Source organism: Gossypium hirsutum, chromosome A01 (assembly GCF_007990345.1).
Source record: "Gossypium hirsutum isolate 1008001.06 chromosome A01, Gossypium_hirsutum_v2.1, whole genome shotgun sequence".
Lineage (NCBI taxonomy): Eukaryota > Viridiplantae > Streptophyta > Magnoliopsida > Malvales > Malvaceae > Gossypium > Gossypium hirsutum.
The window spans coordinates 110314001-110339668 of NC_053424.1; the positions used below are offsets into that span (position 1 = coordinate 110314001).

At 36.7% G+C, this 25668-nt stretch overlaps 1 protein-coding gene across 11 annotated transcripts; it reads right to left on the reverse strand.

Moving 5' to 3' along the window:
- Positions 1–1081: 1081 nt before the first annotated feature.
- Positions 1082–25487, reverse strand: LOC107925482 (gypsy retrotransposon integrase-like protein 1). Of its 11 annotated transcripts, XR_005927027.1 has the most exons (5): positions 24901–25428; positions 24731–24798; positions 7287–7358; positions 7061–7171; positions 1082–3133 (listed from the first exon to the last, which is right to left on the reverse strand). XR_005927027.1 is itself a non-coding variant. In XM_041113198.1 (4 exons), exons 2-4 carry the CDS (start codon positions 24945–24947, stop codon positions 15042–15044), a joined length of 744 nt encoding a protein of 247 aa, XP_040969132.1. In that variant the 5' UTR covers positions 24948–25013; positions 25182–25462; the 3' UTR covers positions 11871–15041. The 11 variants fall into 11 exon arrangements, 7 of the variants coding, with proteins under 7 accessions (XP_040969132.1, XP_040969123.1, XP_040969130.1 ...); XM_041113198.1 differs by lacking the exons at positions 1082–3133; positions 7061–7171; positions 7287–7358 and adding an exon at positions 11871–15670 and having other exon boundaries at positions 24901–25013; positions 25182–25462; XM_041113176.1 differs by lacking the exons at positions 1082–3133; positions 7061–7171; positions 7287–7358 and adding exons at positions 19554–21849; positions 24421–24472 and having other exon boundaries at positions 24901–25422.
- Positions 25488–25668: the final 181 nt, after the last annotated feature.

Consider the following 25668-nt stretch of genomic DNA (forward strand, 5'->3'; position numbering starts at 1 on the left):
AAATTGGTTATCTACAAACATACATAAATATTAATCACCATTCATAAAATAATATTAAAATTTAATAATTTAACCGTAAGAACTTACTTGGGAAAATTTGCAAAAGCCATACAAGTTCAGGGACTAATCGGCTATTTTCTCTTTTTCACAATTCACTTTAGGTTCTTGATCTATAATTGTAAAATTATTTATTTATTAGCATTCATTTCAATTTTACTCTACTTTACAGTTTATACCCTTTAATTTCAAAAATTACACTTTTTCTCTAAATTTAACAATTTTTACAATTTAATCCCTGCTCAATTAACTCATCAATTGAGCTAAATTTTCTCAATTAACACTTTATTTATTCATTATAAGCTACTATAAAACCTTTGAAAATCAGAATTTCAGTACCAAATCTTAATTCACAACTTTTTCACAATTAGGTCCGAAAATTAATTTCTATCAAAATCACTTAATAAAATCATCATATAATAAAATAAGAACTTAAATTCCATAATAATTCACCATAATCATACAGAACTTATTCATGGTAACTTTTAAAGTCACAAATAAAATAAAAACTAATGAATTAGATAATGGGACCTAATTGTAAAAGTCACAAAAACATAAATATTACTAAGAAAAAGTAAAAATTAAACTCACATATGTCAAAATATGAAAAACCAGCAACTTCCAAACCTCCTATGGCGTTTTTGCTGAAGAAAAATGATGATATCTCTAGATTTTTTCAATTTTGTCTTTGTTTTGTATGTTTAAGTTGCAAAATTTTTAATTTTGCCCTTATTTCTCCTTGTCTTTTTGCTGATTTTCTTGCCCAAACTGTCCAGCCCATATAATTTGGGTCTAATATCCTTTTAAATCCCTCCTTATTAGTCACTTAAGCTATTTAATCACTTTACCAAATTTTGCACTATTTTCAATTTAGTTCCTTTTAATTAATTGACTAATCAAACATTAAAATTTTCTAACGAAACTTTAATACTAACTCAATAACACTCCATAAATATTTATAAAAATATTTATGGCTCGGTTTATGAATCTGAGGTCTCGATACCTTGGTTTCAACCCGATTTACCTAATTAATTCTTTTAAATCACAAAATTCACTAATTACAAAAAATACTTCTATAATCACACTTGACTCATAGGTATTAATTTATTAAATTTTCAACTCACTCGTCGACTTTAGTGATCTTGAATCACTGTTTCTGACACCACTAAAAATTGGGCTGTTACAATTACTGATTAAAAAAAATTAAAACTGGATGACCAAAATAGAAACATGCTAATAGTTAGGAGACCATTAATATAATTTGCCCTTAACTTTACTACTTGTAATTAAATTAAAATGACACACTTTAAAAAGTTGATTGAAAACCTTATTTTAAAATTTTTAAGTCATCTTATAAATTAAAATAAGTCAAACAACTCATTTTAATAATCTTTTGATATGGGTTCTCCTTTACCGCAAGAGTTGTTCTCTTTTGTCTCGTTGGAACAACTAGGGTCCTTAGTCCCTGCGGGCTTTGAGAGGGCCACAAAGAAAGTTAAGAATAAATCCCCTGATGGTTCTGATCTAGAGGATGTGGTAATGAAAGATGGGTCTCCCAAAGGTTTCATGGCAAGACAAACTTGTAGGGAATGTTGAGGATAGAGGGGTTAAAAGAAGAAGACTACACGATTAGTACCGAAGGCAAGTATCCTGAGATTACTTTTTTCGAGCGGATTCATGAATGGATTGATAGGAGCTTGGCTAAGACAGTTCTAACGCGTCTCTTTGGAAAAAAAATTGGTTACAAAGCTTTGGTAGGTTGTCTACAAGCTTTATGAGGTTTAACTGGGAGATTCCAGGTGGTTGACCTTAATAACAATTTTTTCCTAGTTAAACTCAATAATAAAAAAGAAAGTTATCCTTCGAAAATGGTGGTCTGGGTAAGGTTTCCTTGACTTCCATATTGATACTATACTAAAGGTTTGTTGAGAATTTTCTCCAAAGTGATGGGAAAGATTATAAAAGTTTATTATAACACAACGAAGTGAAGAGAGGTGTTGATCTGAAAAAACCTTTAATTTTTTGTGTTGGTATTGATGGTAATGTTAAATATGTAGAGTACAAAGGCTTGCTTGTCACTTGTTATGAGTGTGGTTGCTATGGGCACACTAAGGAGAGTTGTCCGAAACAACAAGGGAATGAGAAAAAAAAGTGGGCTTGATAGAGCTAACGGTGGTGCTGACTATTGATACTATAACAGCTACAATTGCAGGTGCTACGAAGGATTCGATTTCTCTATATAGACCTTGGATGCAAGCTCCGACCCATAGACGAAGACAAAATATTTTGGGAAAGTCTATTATGAAAGGAAAACAATATCAATCATTAGTTAAAGAAATGAACAAATCACGCTTCCAAATCTTGGAAAATAATGGTGATGAGAATGCAGCTGTTTTTTTATTATTATAAGGAAACTAAATATTATCAAATGAAAAATAAGAAAGCTGAATATTCTCAAATGAAAAACAAAACCAAGTTGAAAGAGAAAGAATCAATGTGAAAAATTTTAAAGAGATCAAATTCTGAGGGGTTGGTGAAGGATTCGTATGAAGGAAAAATTAATAGTGGGTCAATTACGAAGGCTAATGGAAAAGAGTCACAATCTACTATTGAGAAAGACCAGTCCAATGAGGTAGGGGTAGGAGAAAGTAAGGAAATGGGCCTCAGATCTCACCTGGTTTCAATTCGATTATTATTAGTGCTACTACCTTACCAGAATTGAATCACATAGCTGTGATCATTGATGACAACAACACCATAGTAGGCCACTCTATTGGTTCTTCTTCAAAAGATCCCATGCATGCAATAAAGAGGTTGGTACGTCTATGCATGAGATAACCAAATGTGGGTTTAAAATGCTGAAAAAACAAGGTCGTGCCGAATCTTCAGGCTCATTGTTGTCTAAATGGATTGAATCAGTGACTTGTCAGCTAGATAATCCTGATAATCTTTCTAGATAATCCATGATTGTCGTTATGTGTTGTTACAAACATATTTTTTGGAAGCGTTGCATCATGTTAAGGGTACTCCGATGATACAATAGCTAGATTCGTATGTCATTCATGCCATCCAAGACCTGTTGCGTTGAGATTGAGATATTAGTATTAGGCATGTATAGCGAGAACGCGATAGGATGGCTGATTACTTAGGAAAAACTGCAGAATGAATGGTTATTGTCTTTTACTCTTGGTCCCAACCTCCTAATTTTGCTTTGAATGTGTTATATGATGATGTTACTGGTTTATCTTTTTCTAGATTAATTGTTATGTAATAACTTTTACCCTCCTTATAAAAAATAAAATAAAATAAATAATTGATACAACAGACCACAAGCTCTTAAGCCCAATTAAAATGATATTTCCAGAAGAAGAAAGAAGAAGAAGAAACTAAAACTGTGTAAATGAAAAGAACAAGATTTCTAGTAATAAGTTTGTCTAACATAGATGGTAGAGCACAAGGTTGTTAATCATGTGGCTGTGGGTTTTAACTCATTGTGGGTGCTTTTAATCTTATTAGCTTATGTATAAATCTAGTCTATTCCGGTTTACAGCCACACATTTCATTTCTTATTTTTGGGTTAAAAAGCTTATAATTTTTCTTTTAATATTTGAGTTTTTAAAATAATTTATATTTTTCCTAATATTTTTTTGAACTTTTATAAAATTGTATTAAAATTATTAAGCCTTTTCTTCTTTTTTTTTCAGATTTTCAAATTTTAAATATTCTAATTTTTTTTGAAATAGTTATACTTTTTTTAAAATTTTGATTTTTAATATTTTAAATTTTTTTTGAATATTTTTAAAATAAATTTATTTCTTAAAATTTTTATAATATTTTAGCAATATATAATTTTGTTTTATAAATGTTTTAATTTTTTGAATTTTTTATTGACGTAAAATGCCACATCAACGTTATAACGGTTGAGTCAACTTTTGTTAATAGTCACACTAATACAATAACAACTAATAACATTTTTATTAATCAAAAGTTTAATTGATGTAATTTTTTAATTTTAGGGCTCAATAAATATTTTTTTTTGCAAAGGTGTTTTACTGACTTTTTATGTGAGAAAGTTTCAAGGAATTTTTTTTAAACTAAGTTTCACAATATGCAAGATGTATAAAACGAGAACCCAATTTCCAATGATGAGGGAAAGAAAAGACAAAGGTCTGACTTTTTAATTTCCAAGCTTTCCAATGCTCAGGATTCGTTGGAGATAAGTGGTGGGTATTCAACTCACCCAAAAATTGTATCGGCGGCTACTTGTGGGTATGCCGACCAGAAGCCATAAAGATTTTATGCTGGAATGTTTGTGGATTGGGGAGTTCGTGAACAATACGCCATCTTCAGCATATGATGAAAACTTATAATCCCCATATTGTCTTCTTTATGGAGACAAAATTGAATGCTACCAGTATAGATAATGTTAGGAGGCGTTGTGGTTTTTTTAACGGTATCGATGTTTCTGCGGAGGGGACTTGAGGGGGATTAAGCCTTGGGTGGAATGGTGGTCATTTGGTAACTTTGAAGAATTTCTCCAATAATCATATTGACGTGGAAATTCAAGAAGATGATGGGACACTAAGGTGGCGATTCACGGGTTTCTATGGAGCTCCAGATGTAAGAGATAAAGCTGTCACGTAGAATTTGCTTAGACGATTGGGGCGGACTAATTCGTTACCATGGTTGGTTGGAAGAGATTTCAACGATATTCTTTTTGCTAATGAGAAGCAATGTGGGAATTTAAGGGATGAGACCAGAATGGAAGTTTTTCGCAGAACTTTGGACGATTGTCAGTTAGTGGACATTGGCTTCTCTGGACCTTGGTTCACTTGGGAAAGGGATCGTGTATTGGAAAATAATATAAGAGAAAGAATTGATAGGGGTGTTGCCACGGATGCGTGGATTCAACTTTTTCCATCGTATTCTTTGAGACACCTTCCTCACTCTTTTTCGGATCACTGTCCTTTACTTATTGAGACGGAAGTAGGCGATTTGGGTAACAGAACTAGACAATTCCGTTTTGAAGCGTGGTGGGTTTTGGAGGAGTCATGTGAGGAAGAAATTTGAAAGTTGTGGGTGGGCAGCTCGGGTTCTTATCCAAATCGTATTGCAATACTTGCTAAGTCACTGAAAAAATGGGCAAACATTACTAAGGCTAATAGAGGTCATGTGGTCAAAAGTTTAACAAGGAGATTAGAGGCTTTGAATTGTGCCGAACGCTTGGAGGAATCAATGGTCGAGATTGTTGATGTCAAATTACACTTAAATATGGAGATAGAAAATGAAGAATGATTTTGGGAACAACGAGTAAGAGCAAATTGGTTGAAATTGGGGGATAAGAACACTTCTTTGTTTTCACAAGTTCACTTCTCAAAGAAGGCGTACAAATCAAATTTGTGGTTTGCAAAGGAATGATGGTTCTCTTGCCACAGATTGTAATGAAACTGAGAATATTGCTTGAGATTATTTTGCTGATCTTTTTGAGTCTCGTGAAATAGGAAATTTTAACCATATTTTGTCGGGGGTATCACGTTGCATAACTGACAGTATGAACCAAAGCTTGATGGTTAGTTATACGGAAGAGGAAATTGTTGCGGCATTGGCTGGAATAGTGCCTACAAAAGTTTCAGGACCAGATGGGTTTCCGGTAATTTTTTACCAAAAGTATTGGCACATTATTGGTAAAGATACTAGCATGTTCTGTTTGGATATTTTGAATAATGGAAAATCTTTAGATGAGATAAATAGAACACAATTGGTTCTAATACCAAAAATCTCGAACCCCTTTAATTTGAAGAATTTTCTCCCGATTAGCCTTTGTTTGGTAATTTATAAAATTATTGCCAAAATAGTTGCTAATCGTCCACAAAAAGCGTTGGATGAGTGTATTGACGACTCTCAAAGTGCCTTTGTGCTGTGTAGACTCATAACAAACAATGTTTTGCTAGCATACGAGATACTTCACTCTTTCAAGAACAAAAGAACAGGGCGAAAGGGTTTGATGGCTCTTAAGCTGGATATGAGCAAGGCCTATGACCATGTGGAATAGCCATTCATTAAAGGTATGATGTCAAAAATGGGTTTTGTTGACCCTTTTATTGATTTTATACTTCACTGTATCAGTTCTGTCCAATTTTCAAATTTATTTAATGGTAAAGAATGGCCTAAATTTAATCCATCAAGAGGACTGCTTCAGGGAGATCCTTTAAGTCACTGTTTATTTTTGTTCTGTGGAGAGGGGCTATCTGCGCTGATGAGACTTGCTTACCAGGAACGAAAAATTTCGGGTGCTAAGGTTTGTAGAACGTCTCCACCAATCAACCATCTCATGTTTGCGGATGATTGTATACTGTTTGGAGAGGTTTCGGATGGGGGAATTCAGGTGATTAGAGAGATCTTAAAAGAGTATGAACTTTGTTCGGGCCAGTGTGTAAATTTTGAAAAGTTCACGATTTTTTTTAGCTCAAATGTACACGATCAAGATAAAAACTTGGTGGTTTAGACTTTCCATGTTCGTTGCTCGACTGGGCCAGAAAAATATCTGGGATTATCGAATATGGTGGGAAAAAGTAAGAAATTGGCTTTTCAAACCTTGAAGGACAGATTGAAGTAGAAAATTAATAGTTGGAGTATACGACATATTTCTCAAGGTGGAAGAGAGGTTTTTATAAAAGCAGTTTTACAAGCAATTCCTACCTTTACAATGTCTTGTTTTCTACTTCCAAAAACTTTATGTCTAGAGATGGAAAATATAATTGGGGGTTTTTGGTGGCAAAATAGTCATGGAAAAAAAGGATTGCACTGGTGTGACTGGAAATCATTATGCGTTCCGAAAGATGAAGATGGGATGGGTTTCTAAAATCTAAATTCTTTTAATATTTCGTTATTGGCAAAGTAGGGTTGGCGTTTGTTACGTAACTCGAATTCTTCACTAGCGCGTACTTTGAAGCCCAAAACTTTAAAAACTCAGATTTCTTAAACTCCAGTTTAAGAAATTTACCTTCTCTTAGTTGGCAGAGTCTATGGTCTGCAAAAGGACTCAATATGAAGGGATTGGGTTGGAGGATTGGCGATGGGAAGAAGGTCTCCATCTGAGGAGATGCATGGGTACCTGGAAGTAACGATTTCAGAGTTCAAAATTTAAATGCCAATTTGAGTTTGTCCACAGTATCTGATTTAATTGATGACAATATGAAAGAATGGAAAGCAGGGTTGATACACAGTACCTGCCTAGAGAAGGACGTGGAGCGAATTTTATGCATTCCTTTGTCCATGAACTAGCAGGAAGACCATATTATCTGGCAAGGAGAGCCGACAGGGGAATACATGGTTTGTAGTGGGCATAAATTACTTTTATAGGACAAGCAGAATCAAATGCAAATAGATTACGAGCAATTTTACAAAAGATTGTGGAGCCTTGATCTAACTCTAAAAATTAAAATTACAAACTAGAGGTTTTTTTGTAATTTTTTGCCTACTTTTGGTAATCTACTGTCGAAACCATTCTTTTGAAAACGGGAATCGACTTTGTTTGAAAGTGAAAATTAAAACGGGAGTCGCCACCAATCTTTTATCAGGTGTGATCGGATCACCTTTGTTTTAATAAATCAATTTTAGTTTACTAAAATAGGGCCTTTGGTCTACGAAACTTGAGAGAATGAGTTCGGGAGTCGATTATGTGCGAGGAAAGATTAGCACCCTCGACACGCCCAAAAAATTGGTACCGAATTGATTAGTTAGTGTCTTAATGTCGAAAATTAAAAATCGGGAAGGGACTTAAAATACGATCTTTTCTATTAGTACTGATTTTAAAATTCTTGAATTAGCTTAAATCGATTTGTTTAAAGATTTCCTTATCTCGAGATATCGGAGTATCACATCCCGTAAGTTAGGACACAATACCATGAATTCCCTAGCACAAGGTCGTCTTTTAATTTAAATTGGAAATCCGTGCATTTCAAAACTCAAAAGGATATTTAGCTATTTAGAACCAACAAGAGAACCGAAACCTCGTAAGTTAGGGCAAAATTCTTCGATGTTCCAAAATGCGAAACATTGCCTTATTTATTGAAATTAGTAAAAACATGAATAAAAATCTTTAAAGTAATGAAAAATAGAATGATATAAAATAGGCGGGAGACAAAAATAAACGAGTTGGAAATACATTGAAACAAATAATAAATATGACAACAATATTAAAACAATAACAATGCATGCGATATATTAAACGTAATAATAGTATCCAATGTGAAATAAAAACAACGAATATATACATAATAAAGATATTAAGAGTATGTACGTAAAATATATATATATTTATAAATAGTAATAGTGTTAGAAATATACTATATATAGTGTTTGAAGTATATACATAAAATAGTGAAAATATAACTAGTAATGTTAAGATATATATAATATATACATATGTCTGAAATAGATATAAAAAAATATATATACATAATAAGTATAAAAAATACATACATAATATAATTAAAATATATACATAAGATAACATGTAGAAAAAATATATATATAAATAATATAGTATTAAAGATATATACATAAAATAGTATAATATATATATATACGTAATATAGAATTTAGAATTTAGAATATACCTAATATATTAAAAGAATATATATAATATAATATTAAAAAATATAATAATAACAAAAAAAGAAAGGGAGAGAGTGGGTGATTTTCGGCCACAAGGCCGACCACCGTCCGGTCACTGGACCGCCGCCGGCCACCGTCGGTGCCACCGTACACGGTAGCCGGACCTCAAAAAAAACTTTTTCGGTAAAAATGGGAAAGCTTCCTCCTTTTATTTTTATTTTTGTATAAAAGAAACAAAATAAAACTGAAAGGAAAACAATAAGCAAACAAAGAACTTAAAACGAGAATAGACCAAGAAACCTCTTTTGCTTTGATATTTGATTAATCTCAAAAAAAAAACTAGCCTCTCCAAAAACTAGCCTTTACAATAACTCTTCTCCTTGATTACTCTAAAAAACCTCTCAAAAATCCTTTACAATAACTTTCTCCCTCAAAACTTCTTCCTCCCCTAAATACAAAATATGAGAAGGCTTATATAGCCATTTACCAAATATTTTTTATTGTTTATGTCTTCATTTGTAGGTGCAAGTGGTGGTGGAGCAAGTGTGGCTAGTGGAGTAGGTGGTGGAGCAAGTGTGGCTAGTGGAGTTGGTGGTGGCAAAGGCAAGGATTTAGTTAAGAAAAGTTTAGGTTGTGGGCTAGGATTTTTTTATTTTGATTTGGGCTTAGGGTTTGGGCCATTGGGGTTTTGATGTAAATTGGGCTTTGGGTAGTTAAGATTTTGGGTTTTGGGTTTTGGGTTTAATTTTGGTGGGTTAGGTAAGGTTAAATTGGGTTTTGATGTAAATGGGTTAAAATTGGCCTACAACAGCTGGCCCTCTTTGCTTATTATCATGTAACGGGAATAAAGTAAAGACACAAAGAAAGGCCAATTTTGTCTGGTCTTACTAAGTATGGACTTCTTTGGTGCTCTTCTCATCCAGGTAGTCTCTTTCCAAACCACTGTATCTTGTTGTCTTGATCAAATCCACTGCATCTTCTGATATATGTCTTGTAGCTTCGATTTACTCCAAGGTGACTTCAAAAAGATAAGATCTACAGCTTTAATCGACTCTTCCATCGCTTTAGTCAGATAAAATTTGTGGTCTTCTCTTCTGCAACTTTTAGAAAGGTAAGATCTGATATCATCGATCAGCTCCACTGCAACTTCAATTAGCTTCACTATAACTTTAGGGATATAAAATCTGTGTCTTCGATTAATTCCAGTCTTTATTCTTTACTCGGCATGTGATCCTGAGCTTAACTCATTTCTCGCAATATGAATTGACTCTTTAAAACTAAACATTAAAAACAGAAATTGAAAATAGCTCAGCACGTGAGCCAAGGCTCAACTCACTTCTCGCAATATGAGTTGATTTTTAAAACAAAATTTGTAAAACAGATTTTAAAAATACATCGGTATGTGACCCGAGGCTCAACTCACCTCTCATAATATGAGTTGATTTTTGCATAGCATAAATTGAAAAAAAAATAAAAAAAATCAATTGAAAATACCTCGACGTGTGATCTGAGGCTCAACTCACCTCTCGCAATACGAGTTGATTTTTTTGACAAACATAAATTGAAAAGAAATTAAAAATATCTCAGCGTGTCCTGAGGTTGAACTCAGCTCTCGCAATATGAGTTGATTTTTTGGAAAAACAAAATTTGAAAAACAGAATTTGAAAATACCTCAGCGTGTGAGTCAAGACTCAACTCACCACTCGCAATATGAGCTGATTTTTTTTTGAAACACAGAAATGGAAAACACCTCAGCGTCTTGAGGTTCAACTCACCTCTCGCAATATGAGCTGATTTTTTTTGAAAGACGGAAATTGAAAATACCTCAACATGTCTTGAGGCTCAACTCACCTCTCGCAATATGAGTTGATTTTTGACAAACAAAAATTGAAATTACCTCAGCGTCTTGAGGTTCAACTCACCTATCGCAATATGAGTTGATTTTTTTGAAAAAGAGAAATTGAAAACACCTCAACGTGTCTTGAGGTTCAACTAACCTCTCGCAATATGAGCTGATTTTTTTTAAAGATAGAAATTGAAAATACCTCAACGTGTCTTGAGGCTCAACTCACCTCTCGCAATATGAGTTGATTTTTGACAAACAAAAATTGAAATTACCTCAGCGTGTCCTGAGGATCAAGTTGATTTTTTTGAAAAACAGAAATTGAAAATACCTCAACGTGTCTTGAGGTTCAACTCACCTCTTGCAATATGAGTTGAGTTTTGACAAACAAAAATTGAAATTACCTCAGCATGTCCTGAGGCTCAACTCACTTCTCGCAATATGAGTTGATTTTTTTAGAAACATAAATTAAAAAAACGAAAATTGAAAATACCTCAGCGTGTCCTGAGGCTCAACTCACCTCTTGCAATATGAGTTGATTTGAAAAGCAGAATTTGTAAGGCAAAAATTGAAAAACAGAAATTGAAAATACCTCAGCGTGCCCTGAGGCTCAACTCACTTCTCGCAATATGAGCTGATTTTTGAAAAACAAATTAAAAGCAGAAATTGAAAAATAGAAATTAAAAATACCTCGACGTGCCCCGAGGTTCAGCTCACCTCTCGCAATATGAGTTGATTTTTGAAAAGCATAAATTGAAAAAACAGAAATTGAAAATACCTCAGCGTGTGACCTGAGGCCCAACTCACCTCTCGCAATATGAGTTGATTTTTTTGAAAGATAGAAATAAAAACATCAAAACACCAAAAGATGTCATCTGGTGGAACTCAGGTGTCCTTTCCTTTGATTCAGTACAGCTATCATCGAAATGTCTTGTTCTGCTGAAATACATGTATATGTCATGCATGATGTTATCATGAAATGCACATGTTTGCCTTAAATGCCTTTATGATCATGCTATGTGCCTTGGGCTTGCTTGTCATATGTCATTTTCCGTCATGATTTTTGATGATCTGCGTTCATTGCTTTGACTCTTGACTTTCTCTTCAGGCCCTGTACCCATCCTCTAGCTTCACGACTAATCTGCGTTTCTCAGATATCGTTCTTTTGCCCCTGGTTGAACTTTGTCCTTGCTTTGAGGCTCTTGTACTTATCAAATTCTTGTCCGAGTAATGCTTAGCACTTCTTTTGTTTAGAATATGTCATTTCACTATTTATCATGTAAATGAACCACATAATGAGATGCATGAAAATGGTCAAGTAGGGACAAAAGAATACCTCACATTTATTCATTTCAAATGTAGCAAACAAAGAAAGTTAATCAATGATAGTAAAAAAAAGTGTCATAAAGAGAAAGGGGATCGCATTTCAACAAATACAAATGCTCTAGATATTCAACGCATGAACTCTTCCATGTTCCTCAATCAAGAATCTTTTCAAGCATGGCTTTCTTGCGTAAGAGATTTCGAGTTTTCAAAAATGCTTCAAATACTATAGTCTCTCTGTTTGACCCATCGTTCAAAACGCCTTACTTTTTAAGCCAGTGCTTGCTTCATTAGAACGCCCTTTAGGGTTTTCATCCTAATCTTTTGTGTTAATTAAGATGTCCTTTTCGGGTTTTCACCTTAATCCCTCTCTCTTTTTCTTTTTTTTTTCTTTTTTTTTTAAGATGCCCTTTTTCGGGTTTTCATCTTGATTTTCCTTTTTTAAGCATAATATTTCTTCACAGCATCTGAATTCACTAGATTCGGTAACTCCTTCCCATCCATCTTAGTGAGAATCAAAGCTCCGCTCGAGAATGCCTTCTTTACGACATATGGTCCTTCCCAATTTGGTGCCCATTTTCCTCGTAAGTCCTTCTGTATTGGAAGAATCTTTCTCAGCACGAGTTCTCCTTCGTGGAATTATCTTGGTCGTATTTTCTTGTCATGGGCCGCGATTATTCTCTTCTAGTACATCTGTCCGTGACAAATTACCTTTAAACGTTTTTCTTCGATGAGGTTTAACTGGTCATATCGAGCTCGAACCCATTCTGCCTCCTCTAGTTTCGAATCCATTAAGACTCGTAAAGAGGGGATCTCAACTTCGATAGGTAGCACAGCTTCTATTCTATAGACCAGAGAGAAAGGAGTTGCCCTCATAGATGTCCGTACAGATGTGCGATATGCATACAAAGCAAATAGTAGCTTCTCGTGCCAATCTTTATATGTCTCAGTCATTTTCCCAATAATCTTCTTAATCTTCTTGTTGGCTGCTTCAATAGCTCCGTTCATTTTCAGGCGATAGGGTGACGAGTTATGATGCTTTATTTGAAACTGCTCACACACTTCCTTCATCATTTTGTTGTTCAGATTTAAGGCGTTATCTGAAATGATTCTCTCAGGCAAACCATATCGACAAATGATTTCCTTTTTCAAAAATCTGCAAACTGCAGTCTTTGTCACATTGGCAAACGAAGCAGCTTCTATCCATTTTGTGAAGTAATTAATAACCAAAAAAATGAACCGGTGTCCATTAGAAGCTTTTAGGGAAATTGGCCCTATAACATCCATGCCCCACATAGAAAAGGGCCACGGAGAAGTCATGACATGAAGGGGCGAAGGGGCAACATGAATCTTATCACCATAAATTTGACATTTGTGGCATTTTCTTGCAAAACTAATGCAGTCGCTTTCCATCGTCAGCCAGTAGTAACCGAGTCTCATAATCTTCCTGGCCATAGTGAAACCATTGGCATGTGTCCCACAAATTCCCTCGTGGACATCTTCAAGTATTTTTCTAGCTTCAATAGCATCTACGTATCTCAAGAGCACTTGATCTTTTCCTCTTTTGTACAGGATGTTCCCATCAAGAACAAATCCCGCTGTCATTCTTCTGATTGTTTGTTTGTCATTCTCATTTGCTTGTTCGGGATACTTTTGGTTCTTGACATATTCTAAGATATCATGGAACTATGACCGTCCATCTGGCTCTTTTTCAATGCTGAAACAATGTGCAGGGACTTCATATATGCTCATTTGAAGAGGCCTTATTTTTGTTTCTCTGTTTGCTTTGAACATTGAAGCCAAAGTGGCCAGGGCATCAGCCAATTGGTTTTCTTCTCGTGGGAGGTAATTAAAAGTTATTTATTCGAATTCTTTAATCAGCTCTGCCACTAGATCACTGTATTTGACCAGTTTCGAATCTCTCACTTCCCAATCGCCACGGATTTGGTATATCACCAAGGCTGAGTCTTCGTATACTTTTAAACTTTTGATGTTTCATCCAATTGCTGCACGAAGTCCCATGATACAAGCCTCATATTCTGCTATGTTATTGGTACAGAAAAGTTCAGCCTGGCAGTGGGTGGGTAATGATTTCCTTCTGGTGATACTCAGACTGCTCCAATCCCATGCCCCAATGCATTCGATGCACCATCAAAACTCATCTTTCATGACTTTTCTTTTGATGACTCACATTCTTTTTCTATAATGCACATTAAGTCTTCATTTGGGAAATCAAATCTCAATGGCTTGTATTCCTCCGTTGTTCGAGTTGCTAAGAAGTCAGCTATTACGCTCCCTTTTATCGACTTTTGGCTCACATAGACGATATCATATTCTGATAGTAAGATCTGCCATCGTGCCATTCTTCCTGAGAGTGCAGGTGATTTCATCATGTACTTTATTGGGTCCTACTTTGAAATTAGCCATGTCGTATAATACAACATATATTGCTTGAGTCTTCGAGCTACCCAAACCAGATCGCAACAGTATTTTTCTATGGACGAATACTTTGCCTCATATTCAGTGAACTTTTTGCTGATGTAGTAGATCGCCTTTTCTTTCTTTTCGGACTCGTCATGTTGCCCCAGTACGCAACCTATTGAATTCTCGAAAACAGTCAAATACAATATCAATGGTCTTTCCGACATTGGTGGTACTAGCACTGGAGGACTAGACAAATACTGTTTTATCTTGTTAAAAGCCACTTGGCACTCCTCGTTCCATTCTCTGGGATTATGTTTTCGAATGAGTCGAAAGATTGGGTTGCATTGGTTGGTAAGTTGAGCGATAAATCGGGCGATAGAGTTTAATCTCCCTAAAAATCCTCTGACTTTCTTTTGCGTACGCGGAGGTGGTAACTCTTGAATGGCTTTTATTTTATCTGGATCAACTTCAATGCCTCTCTCACTGACAATGAAGCCAAGCAATTTTCCTGAGGTAGCCCCAAACGTACATTTGGCCGGATTGAGCTTTAGCTGGAACTTTTTCAGTCTGTCGAACAACTTCTTCAGGTTCATTATATGCTCTTCTTCCCCTCGGGATTTAACAATCATATCATCGACATAAACCTCTATTTCTTTATGCATCATGTCATGGAATAACGTCACCATAGCCCTCTGATATGTTGCCCCAGCATTCTTTAACCCAAATGGCTTCACCTTGTAGCAGAATGTTCCCACATTGTTACGAAGGTAGTTTTCTACATATCCTCAAGGGGCCATCTTGATCTGATTATACCCCGAGAATCCATCCATGAAAGAAAACAATGAATTTTTACTGTGTTATCCACAAACGTATCAATGTGTGGTAAGGGAAAATTATCTTTGGGACTTGCTCGATTCAGGTCACGATAATCCACGCACATTCGTACTTTGCCGTATTTCTTTGGTACCGGAACTATGTTGGCCACCGACTCTGGATATTTGGAGGTTTGTAGGAAGCCAGCATCAAATTGCTTCTTAACTTCCTCCTTTATTTTCAACATCTCAGGTCTCATCCGTCTTAGCTTTTGTTGAATGGGTTTGCATTCTGGCTTCAATGGAAGCTTATGGACCACTACATCTTCATCTAATCCTGGTATATCCTGATATGACCATGCAAATACATCTTTGTACTCACGGAGCAAAGCAATCAAATTATTTTTGGTGCCCCTTGAAATAGAGGTCCCAATCTTCACTTCTTGCTTCCTTTCTTCAGCTCCCAAGTTTATTGTTTCAACAAATTCTTGATGAGGCAAAATCTGTTTATCCTCTTGTTCCACCATTCTTAGCAAGTCAGGAGACGAGACATAGTCTTCAGTATTTTCTTCGGCAATTGATATCTGAGCACCTGAAAATTGAATGGAAAAGGAAACTATAGAGGGGCATCCAAGTATTGAAACCAACAAACTAAATGTTATGGTATGGCATGAGGCAAATGTAAAGATAGGCTATGAAATGATTATGGAATTAGTGATAATGCGAAAAATCGTGACAAAATGCATCTTCATTAATATTCATTTAAATGATAAAGAGCGAATGCAAGCTCTTACAAAAGAATTCTATTATATCTAAGGACATAACAGAATGTTAACGTTTGAGCATTACTCTGAAGACTTTTAAACTATAAGAAGATCCTCGGCAGTCCAATTGTTCAACATGAAACCCGGGGGACAAGGGCGTATCTTTGAGACGTCTTTATTCGCATCAGCTCTTTTGTCAATGACATTTATACTGATATTCTGAAAACCCTCTTCGATCATTAACACATTATGCTTTGTGCACTATACTGCCCTGGGTATATCATTCCCGCAGACGTAAATGTTCTTGACAAATGAGGGAATTTCATGGGCTCCCATTCTGGTTCTCGGCCTAATGTTCTCGCGATCCTTCTTTCTTGATCTTTCTTCCACTGCTTTCTTCTTTGACACATGTCCGGCTGGAACCCTAAACCGTATCGAGCCTTGTGGTGTACTGGCTTTAGAGCCCTGACTATTCCTTGCAGATATCTCCCTAAACCTCTTCTCGCTCGAGCTCCCCTTCCTATAGTCAACTTGACACCCATTCTGGTATTTCTCGACTATTTTGGCACCAAAATTCTATTTCCCTCAGCGACAAAAGTGGCATTGACAAATTCAAGAGATCGGAAGGAACATTCTACTGCGTCTTTGCTTACTTCAAGATATGGCGCATCAGCAGAGATAGATGCGATAATGTCTTCTTCTCCCTCGACAGTGACCAAACAACCATCCATGATGAACTTTACTTTTTGATGGAGAGAGGATGGAACTGCTCCAGTAGAATAGATCCAGGGCCTTCCCAGAAGGCAGTTATACGAGGGTGTGATGTCCATGACTTGGAACTCGACATTGTAAATGTAAGGGCCCACTTCTAAAGGGATATCAATCTTTCCCATAACTTCACGCATTGTCCCATCGAATGCCCTTACCGTGGAATGACAGGGCCTTAAATAAGACAGATCTATCGGAATTCTGAAAAGCGTGGCCAAAGGTATGACATTGAGTTCTGAGCCATTATCGATAAGCACATTCGGTATTATGTAGCCCTTGCAACGCGTCGTAAGATGTAGTGCTTTCACAGAGCCTCTACCATTGGGTGGTATTTCATCATCACTAAAAGAAATGAAATTATCCGCATTCAAGTTGTTCACCCATCTGTCCAGCTTCTCCACGGATATATTGTTTGCCACGTAAGCTTGATTCAACACCTTCAGCAAAGCGTTCCGGTGTGGCTCCGAATTTAGCAGCAGAGATAAAATCAAGATTCGTTCTGGTTGCTTATTCAATTGTTCCACCACATTGTATTCACTGTGTTTGATAAATTTCAAGAACTCCTGTGCTTCCTCCTCATCCACAGGCTTTTTAATTTCTTGCACGGGTGGAATTTCTTGCTCGACTTCGGCCTCATGCATCACTCTTTCCCTTTTTGCTTCCAGTCACTGTTCTTCTTCACTGGTTCGACCTCTTTCGAATAACATCTTCCACTTCGGGTAAAATGACCTACCTCTCCAACATCTCCAGTTATGGCTTTGAGCTTTTCATCTTCCGGTGTGACGATATTGATGTCATATTTCTATGGTACAGCTTTGTCGTCCTTGTACGAAAAAGGAGACGGTACTTCGATTATCATTTTTGGTTTCACCGGCTCTTTCGTCGCATCGTAATAAATTATTAACGGTCGATCCGCGATATAAGGGAGACCTGATGACTGGTTGTCAGAGGTGCATACTTCTCTTTCGTTGGTCTCTTCCCTCTTGTTAAGGACCTTAATCTCCTTATTATCCATCCGGTCTTGAAGCAACCTTTTAAATTCCTCACACGACTGAATGTCGTGTCCTACAATTCCATGAAAATTGCAAAAACTTTGACCTTCTTCTCCGAGGATTCTATCGGGGTGACAAAGCAATCCTTTTTAACCAGTACCTCCCAGATTTTCTGCAGAGGCGTCCTTATTTCTGAAACACATCTTCTGACTTTCCATTCATCTTTCCCCACTATGCTCACATTCCCTTCAGCATGGTTAGGGAATGGGTTCCCAGTTGCGTTACTGGCACTATCGAACCGTAGGATACCCGCGTCAATGAGTCCTTGAACTCTCCTCTTAAAGGCTAGGCAATTCTCTGTGGAATGCCCCTGGTTCCCCGCGTGGTATGCACAACTAGCGTTTGGATCGTACCACTTTGGGTATGGAGGTTTAAGGGGTGCCATGTAATGGGGAGAAATCAGCTGTTTCTCTAGAAGTTTTGGGTACAATTCCCCATACGACACAGGGATAGGAGTAAATTGCGGTCTCTCGGGATTAGGCCTTGCTGGTCTTAGTTCGTTTCTAGGCTGGCTTTGAGTGGGTACCGTGTTTTGTGGGAATGTGGTGACGGGTCTTTGGTTGTTCGTGGCGTATACAGGGTAGGAAGGAGGTGGTGCTTGATAGCAAGGGGTTTGAGGGGGATAATAGAAATTTAGAGGTGGATAACTTCGAGGTCGGGGTTGGTTTGGATATGGATTAGGGGCATAACGACTTTCCATTCCCACCATGTGGGCTTCTGGTTCTTTCTTCTTCATGGGTGCTACCCTTCTTGAACTTTCTTCACCTTCCATTCTACCGCTCTTGACGGCGTTTTCTATAAGCTCACCGGATATTACAATATCCGCGAAGTCCTTCGTAGAGCTTCCCACTAGTTTGTCATAAAACAGCGTCTTTAAGGTGTTGATAAAAAGGACGGTTATCTCCATTTTCATTAGTGGGGGTTCCACTTGGGCTGAGATGTCCCTCCATCTCTACGCGTAGTGTCTAAAAGTTTCTGACGATTTTTTCTCCATCATTTGTAAAGTCATCCGATCAGGCACTATATCTGATACATGCTTGTACTGCTCACAGAATACCGACGCCAAGTCTTTCCAAGATCGAATCTTTTCCTTACTGAGCTGGTTGTACCACCGAAGAGCCGATCCTACTAGACTGTCTTGAAAACAATGTACAAGTAGCTTATCTTCGTTCACGTAACTGGTCATTTTTCGGCAAAACATGACAAGATGTGCTTTTGGACATCTTGTCCCATCGTACTTTTCGAAATCAGGCACCTTAAACTTTGGAGGCAAGATTAGGTCAGGTACCAAACTGAGTTATTTAGCACCTAGTACCGAGAAGACTTCAGTGTCTTCTATTGCCTTGAGTTTTTCTTCCAAATTCCTATACTTCTCTTGAGCCTCGTGATCATCTATTTTCAACTTGGCTATTTCGACTGGATCATCTAAATCTGGAACTACAAGATTGGCAGGGGTTGTTTCGGGATTTGACTTAAATGTTCCTTGCACTAGATGAGCAAATGGCATAGGTCGTTGTTCCAAGCCTGTGGATTCCCCTTGAGTATACCCTCTTTGTGATACGTGAGAATGTGGTGGAGTGAATCCTGGGGGATAGAGTGGATCCTGGTCATGATTAATTCTTGATTGAGGTTCCATACTGTAGGGGTTCTGCATGGGTCCTTTTCCTTTAACCAAAACTGATATCATCTCCATCATTCTAGCCATTTGATCATTTTATTCAAGTGATTCCTCCCGAGATCTTACTATCAAATCCCTCGTTTCTTACTGTAACTTAGCCAGTTGTTCTTGTAATTCCTTCTGGACTCTTTCCATCCTTTCGATTCTTTCATTGAACTCAGCCTCCATTGCTCTGGCTTGTCGACGCATTTTATACGAATGGTGTGGTTCCAGATTTGAAGTGTTAAAACTGCGAATTATATGATTCTAACCTTAGCGAATGATTATGGGATATGTATATGTAATGAATGGATGAATGGATGCAAAAAGAGGCGTTGATTCCAATTCAATTTCATTAGAACTTCACTAGAAGAAAATTTTCTTTACATAGAACGGATGATTACATATACGACTTCGCCCTAATGCCCAAAGTCTTAACTTTCTTAAGAAGCCAAGCTAAGCTTCGGCCTCGGTCTGATTCCGAATCGTACTTTAAGCTCAATATATCAGCCTGAACTGCCAAGGTTTGCAAGTGATCAGTTATCTCCCGAACCTGAGCTATAGCTTCGCCCATGACAGTCTCTATCTTTAATCTGGTTTTGAGAGTGGTGAAGCTGTTCTCTGTAATGGTCATTATTTGTCTCAAAAAGTTCCACTCAAATTTTGCTATCTTGCAGTGCGGTCTCGAGTTCTTCTATTTTTCCTTTCAACTCTTAGATCCTGCTCAGACTAGCCTTTAGCTTAATTATCGAATTATGGCTATGATGTTGCTGAAGTAATCTTTCCAATTCAGCCACCTGAGCTCGTAACTTCTCTTTTTCATTTTGGGTTTCTAACAAACTCTTCTTCAGAGTGTCCTCTCGTACTCGGGCATCTTGAAATCTTTTCTCCCAATGGTCGGCTCTAGTCTTTTCCTCTTTAATCTCTTGACGCCATTGCTCCGACGTTTTACCTAATCCGACAATTTTTATTGTTATACGAAGCTTCTTGTAATCGGTTTTCAGACTATCTAAATCTTCCTCGGCCTTATTCTTTCATTTCATTAACTTCTCGGCCTCTAGCTTGTGGATATCGACGTCTAACCCCAACTTCATTTTATATTCTTCTAACTGCTCTATCTTATTCCCCAACTCCGAGTTTCTTTTCTCAAAATCTTGCTTAATGATCTCTAACTCGAATGGGATGACCCGTAAATGCTCCTCTATCGGTTGTGTGTTCCCTTGATTCTGCCTAGGGATGTTGTCGTTGACTCTCCTACCCCACCACCATTTATACTCGGGGGTCGTCATCGGGCCTGCAGTGAATACTTTTATTCTTCGAGTTTGGTTCCATGCATCTGATATCTCGCGAACCCTCTTTTTATAATTGTTGTCTTTATAGGGGAACTCACATTTTGCCAACCCTTGTGTCACCGGTATAAACTGCCTTGATTGATACTGCCTTAACACCATCAGTGGAGCGTATCCAATGGCTCCCCATATTCCAACCAGAGGGACCCAGTCAAAATCACCGCACCTATATAAGATCTCGTCAGGAATCAACCACGGAGCCCTCCATTCAATGTCTTCGGTCCGTAAATTTTGGAGAATAGTTATCCACCTCTCTTCGGAGATGTTGTCCCGCCTCGATGTGGCCACTAATTCTCTTAATGGGGAATAATCCTTAGAGAATACCCGATAGGAGACCTTCTCCACCTTCCAAAAATGACTATAGAACCAAGCCAAAAGAAGCTGTGTGCAACCAATAAATCTTCCCTCGCCCGCTCTCCGGCATGTATTGAAGGATCGAAAAGTTTCTGCTAGGATTGTCAGGACGGGTGTGGTACCTTTATCAAGTTGATTGAATAAATCTGAGACGGTTTCATCTATGTGTCCAAGTGCTTTAGGAAAGACGATCAAACCGTAGAGACTTAAGGCAAAAACATCAACCCTTTTCTTCGAATCCGGGTGCGCAAGAATAAAATCCCTCAAATTCCTCCAATGAATACATTTACTATCACCTTTTTGCTTGATGCGGGTCGCAACCCATTGCTCGCTCATCCCCGTGATATTCATCAATTTCTTCAAAAAGAGAGGGACATTAACAGGTCTTGAATAGGCCTTATCGGCCTGAATCTTCGGGCAATTAAGTAACGCCATGTTTTCCTCCACCGTAGGTACTAAATCAACTCCTCCGAAAGTTAAGCAACTGTAAGCGGGGTTCCAAAATTGCGCGAGGGCCCGAAACAAGTACTTGTCCACCTTTACATCGAGTAAATAGGGTAGGTCATCGTAGTTACAGTAAAAGAGTTGTTTGACTTCGCCATTCCGACTATTCCATATATCCCTTAACTCTTGCAGGTCGTTCTGAGTCACACTGATGCGAGTGAAATCCCACAACTCCGATTCATATCCCTCGGTCAAACTATCTCCTTTCTCTTGTTGCGTTCTCTCAGACCACACTCGGACGGCCGCATTATCCTCCATTCTATCAAGAAATCATTTTTTCATGCTAAACTCTTCTAATTAGTAACCAAACGTAAATCAACATCCTTTTATGATGAAATGTCATGCAAAAATGATCAAAATACAACAAGTTAATATTATATACAAAGAATAGAATTCAAAACAAATAGTGAGTAAATAAGCACCTAATCAGGTAACCACTAGGGTTTGGTGTGGTTCTACTTAGGCTAGGCTCCTAGGGCTCATTACATGTAGTTTGGTTCTAAAGTAAAGGTACCTGAACCAGCAAATTCCTCGATCCTCACCCATTATAGGTTCATACAGACCGAGTTCGATTCAGGTGAATACATTTTCCTACGACTATACGGAGGTGAAAACCCCATGAAGACGCAGGTACGGATGTATCCCGAAAGCGATCCACTATCCTATACGGAGGTGAATACCTCACGAAGGAGTAGTTTTTCACTTCCACTTAAGAGGGTGAAATCAACCAATAATGCGATGCGATATGCAAAGATACCTCAAAGAATTAAACCACTTAAAGCAAGCATATTATGAAGAGAGTCGCGAAAATAACAGACAACATGCAATGCAGTAAATTTAAAATTGATTTTCAATTTTTGACAAAAGACAAAAAAATAATCAATTTAAGGCTCGACTCTCGAAGTCCCCAGTGAAGTCGCCAAGCTGTCGAAACCATTCTTTTGAAAACGGGGATCGACTTTGTTTGAAAGTGAAAATTAAAACGAGAGTCTCCACCAATCTTTTATCAGGTGTGATCGGATCACCTTTATTTTAATAAATCAATTTTAGTTTACTAAAATAGGGCCTTTGGTCTACGAAACTTGAGAGAATGAGTTCGGAAGTCGGTTACGTGCGAGGAAAGATTAGCATCCTCGACACGCCCAAAAAATTGGTACCGAATTGATTAGTTAGTGTCTTAATATCAGAAATTAAAAATCGGGAAGGGACTTGAAATACGATCTTTTCTATTAATACTGATTTTAAAATTCTTGAATTAGCTTAAATCGATTTGTTTAAAGATTTCCTTATCTCGAGATATCGGAGTATCACATCCCGTAAGTTAGGACACAATACCATGAATTCCCGAGCACAAGATTGTCTTTTAATTTAAATTGGAAATCCGTGCATTTCAAAACTCAAAAAGATATTTAGCTATTTAGAACCAATAAGAGAACCGAAACCCCGTAAGTTAGGGCACAATTCTTCGATGTTCCAAAATGCGAAACATTGCCTTATTTATTGAAATTAGTAAAAACATGAATAAAAATCTTTAAAGTAATGAACAGAATGATATAAAATAGACGGGAGACAAAAATAAACGAGTTGGAAATACATTGAAACAAATAATAAATATGACAACAATATTAAAACAATAACAATGCATGCGATATATTAAATGTAATAATAGTATCCAATGTGAAATAAAAACAACGAATATATACATAATAAAGATATTAAGAGTATGTACGTAAAATATATATATATTTATAAATAGTAATAGTGTTAGAAATATACTATATATAGTGTTTGAAGTATATACATAAAATAGTGAAAATATAACTAGTAATGTTAAGATATATATAATATATATATATGTATGAAATAGATATAAAAAAATATGTACATAATATAGTGTAAAAAATACATACATAATATAATTAAAATATATACATAATATAACATGTAGAAAAAAAATATATAAATAATATAGTATTAAAGATATATACATAAAATAGTATAATATATATACGTAATATAGAATTTAGAATATACCTAATATATTAAAAGAATATATATATAATATAATATTAAAAAATATAATAATAACAAAAAAAAGAGAGGGAGAGAGTGGGTGATTTCCGGCCACAAGGCCGGCCACCGTACATGGCAGCTGGACCTCAAAAAACTTTTTCGGTAAAAATGAGAAAGCTTCCTCCTTTTATTTTTACTTTCGTATAAAAGAAACAAAATAAAACTGAAAGGAAAACAATAAGCAAAAAAAGAACTTAAAACGAGAATAGACTAAAAAACCTCTTTTGCTTTGATATTTGATTAATCTCCAAAAAAATACTAGCCTCTCCAAAAACTAGCCTTTACAATAACTCTTCTCCTTGATAACTCTAAAAAAAACCTCTCAAAAATCCTTTACAATAACTTTCTCCCCCAAAACTTCTTCCTCCCCTAAATACAAAATATGAGAAGGCTTATATAGCTATTTACCAAATATTTTTTATTGTTTATGTCTTCATTTGTAGGTACAAGTGGTGGTGGAGCAAGTGTGGCTAATGGAGTAGGTGGTGGAGCAAGTGTGGCTAGTGGAGTAGGTAGTGGAGCAAGTGTGGCTAGTGGAGTAGGTGGTGGAGCAAGTGTGGCTAGTGGAGTTGGTGGTGGCAAAGGCTAGGATTTAGTTGAGAAAAGTTTAGGTTGTGGGATGGAGTTTTTTTATTTTGATTTGGGCTTAGGGTTTGGGCCATTGGGGTTTTGATGTAAATTAGGCTTTGAGTAGTTAAGATTTTGGGTTTTAGGTTTAATTTTGGTGGGTTAGGTAAGGTTAAATTGGGTTTTGATGTAAATGTGTTTAAATTGGCCTACAACATCTATATTACAGAAGAATGATGGCATCCGCAACTTACCGAAGGTGCCCAAACAGGACGGAAATGAAGGAGCATGTTTTTAGGGAGTGTCCTATTACAAATGAGACATGGGGAAAGTTAGGCTTTAACTGGCCTACTTTTGGGGAAAGTACTGGTTTTAAAGATTGGCTTAAATGTATTTTTGAGTTAAACTCTTTGAACAAGTGTAGGGTGATTGCATTTGCTATGTGGGTGATCTAGACATCAAGAAACAAGTTTATTCATGAAGGTTAAGAACAATCTGGGACTCAAATGGCAGATTTCATAACAAACTACATCAAAGAACTTGATGGGTTGAGTATGCGCTTACCAGTGAATGGTTTCAGACGGGTAGATGGGTCGTGCCGACTAACCCGTAGGTTAGAATCAACTTTGATGCTGCTTTTAATAAGAAGAAGAATGAGTCATGCTCGGGGTTAGTAATACGGAATGCTAGGGCAGAGGTGATTTGCTCAAAATCAGTTATTCATAAGAATATACCTTCTGCTTTTGCTGCGGAAGCGATGGCATATCTCCAGGCGGTCCATCTTGGGTTATCTCTTGGGTTGAGAGAGGTTGAGATTAAAGGTGACTCGCGATCGGTGATTCAGAAACTGCAAAAAGGAAAGGAAGACAGATCAGAAATCGAAGTTTTCATTAAAGATTCAAAGTATCTGAGCCTTGGCTTTGAATCCTGTATTTTTCGGTTTATCCCTAGAGAATCTAATAAAATTGCTCATTTCATAGCGAAAGAGGGATTATAGAAGAACAAATCAACTTATCTGCTGGGCATGGTTTTGATTGGAGCGAAGGAAGCTATGGTGGCCGATCAAAGTTGGAGGGTTTCTTTGGGGGACTGAATCGTTGGATTTGCTGTTGGAAAGATTTAGGATGAAGTTTGAAAAGCCAGGATGATTTGTGATGTTTAGAAGTTTTTCTGTGGAAATGATGGCTCTTGCTGAGAATTAAAGAAAGCATTTATGTTTTGCATCGATTCACAGGTGGCTTTGTTGCTTTTGAGGGATAGGTTTATTAAATGGTTTACAGCTGGCTAAAGAAGTCTCTAAAGCTACCCGTCTTGCTTTGCTGGATCTTTTGTTGTTTTATTTTGTTTCTGTTTTTTGGCCCGGGATTGTTCGGCTTGGTTTTGGGATATTTGTTTTGGATTTGTTTTGTCTTATTGAATGTAAGATCTAGATGTTTTACTCAAAAAAATATTTTTTTGAGAGATATATTATATATTTAAAATTTTTTAAAAGGTTAAATAAA

Coding starts and splice junctions, on each gene's coding strand:
- LOC107925482 (XM_016856193.2), bottom strand. CDS start 21,784: ATGGAGGATAATGCGGCCGTCCGAGTGTGGTCTGAGAGAACGCAACAA.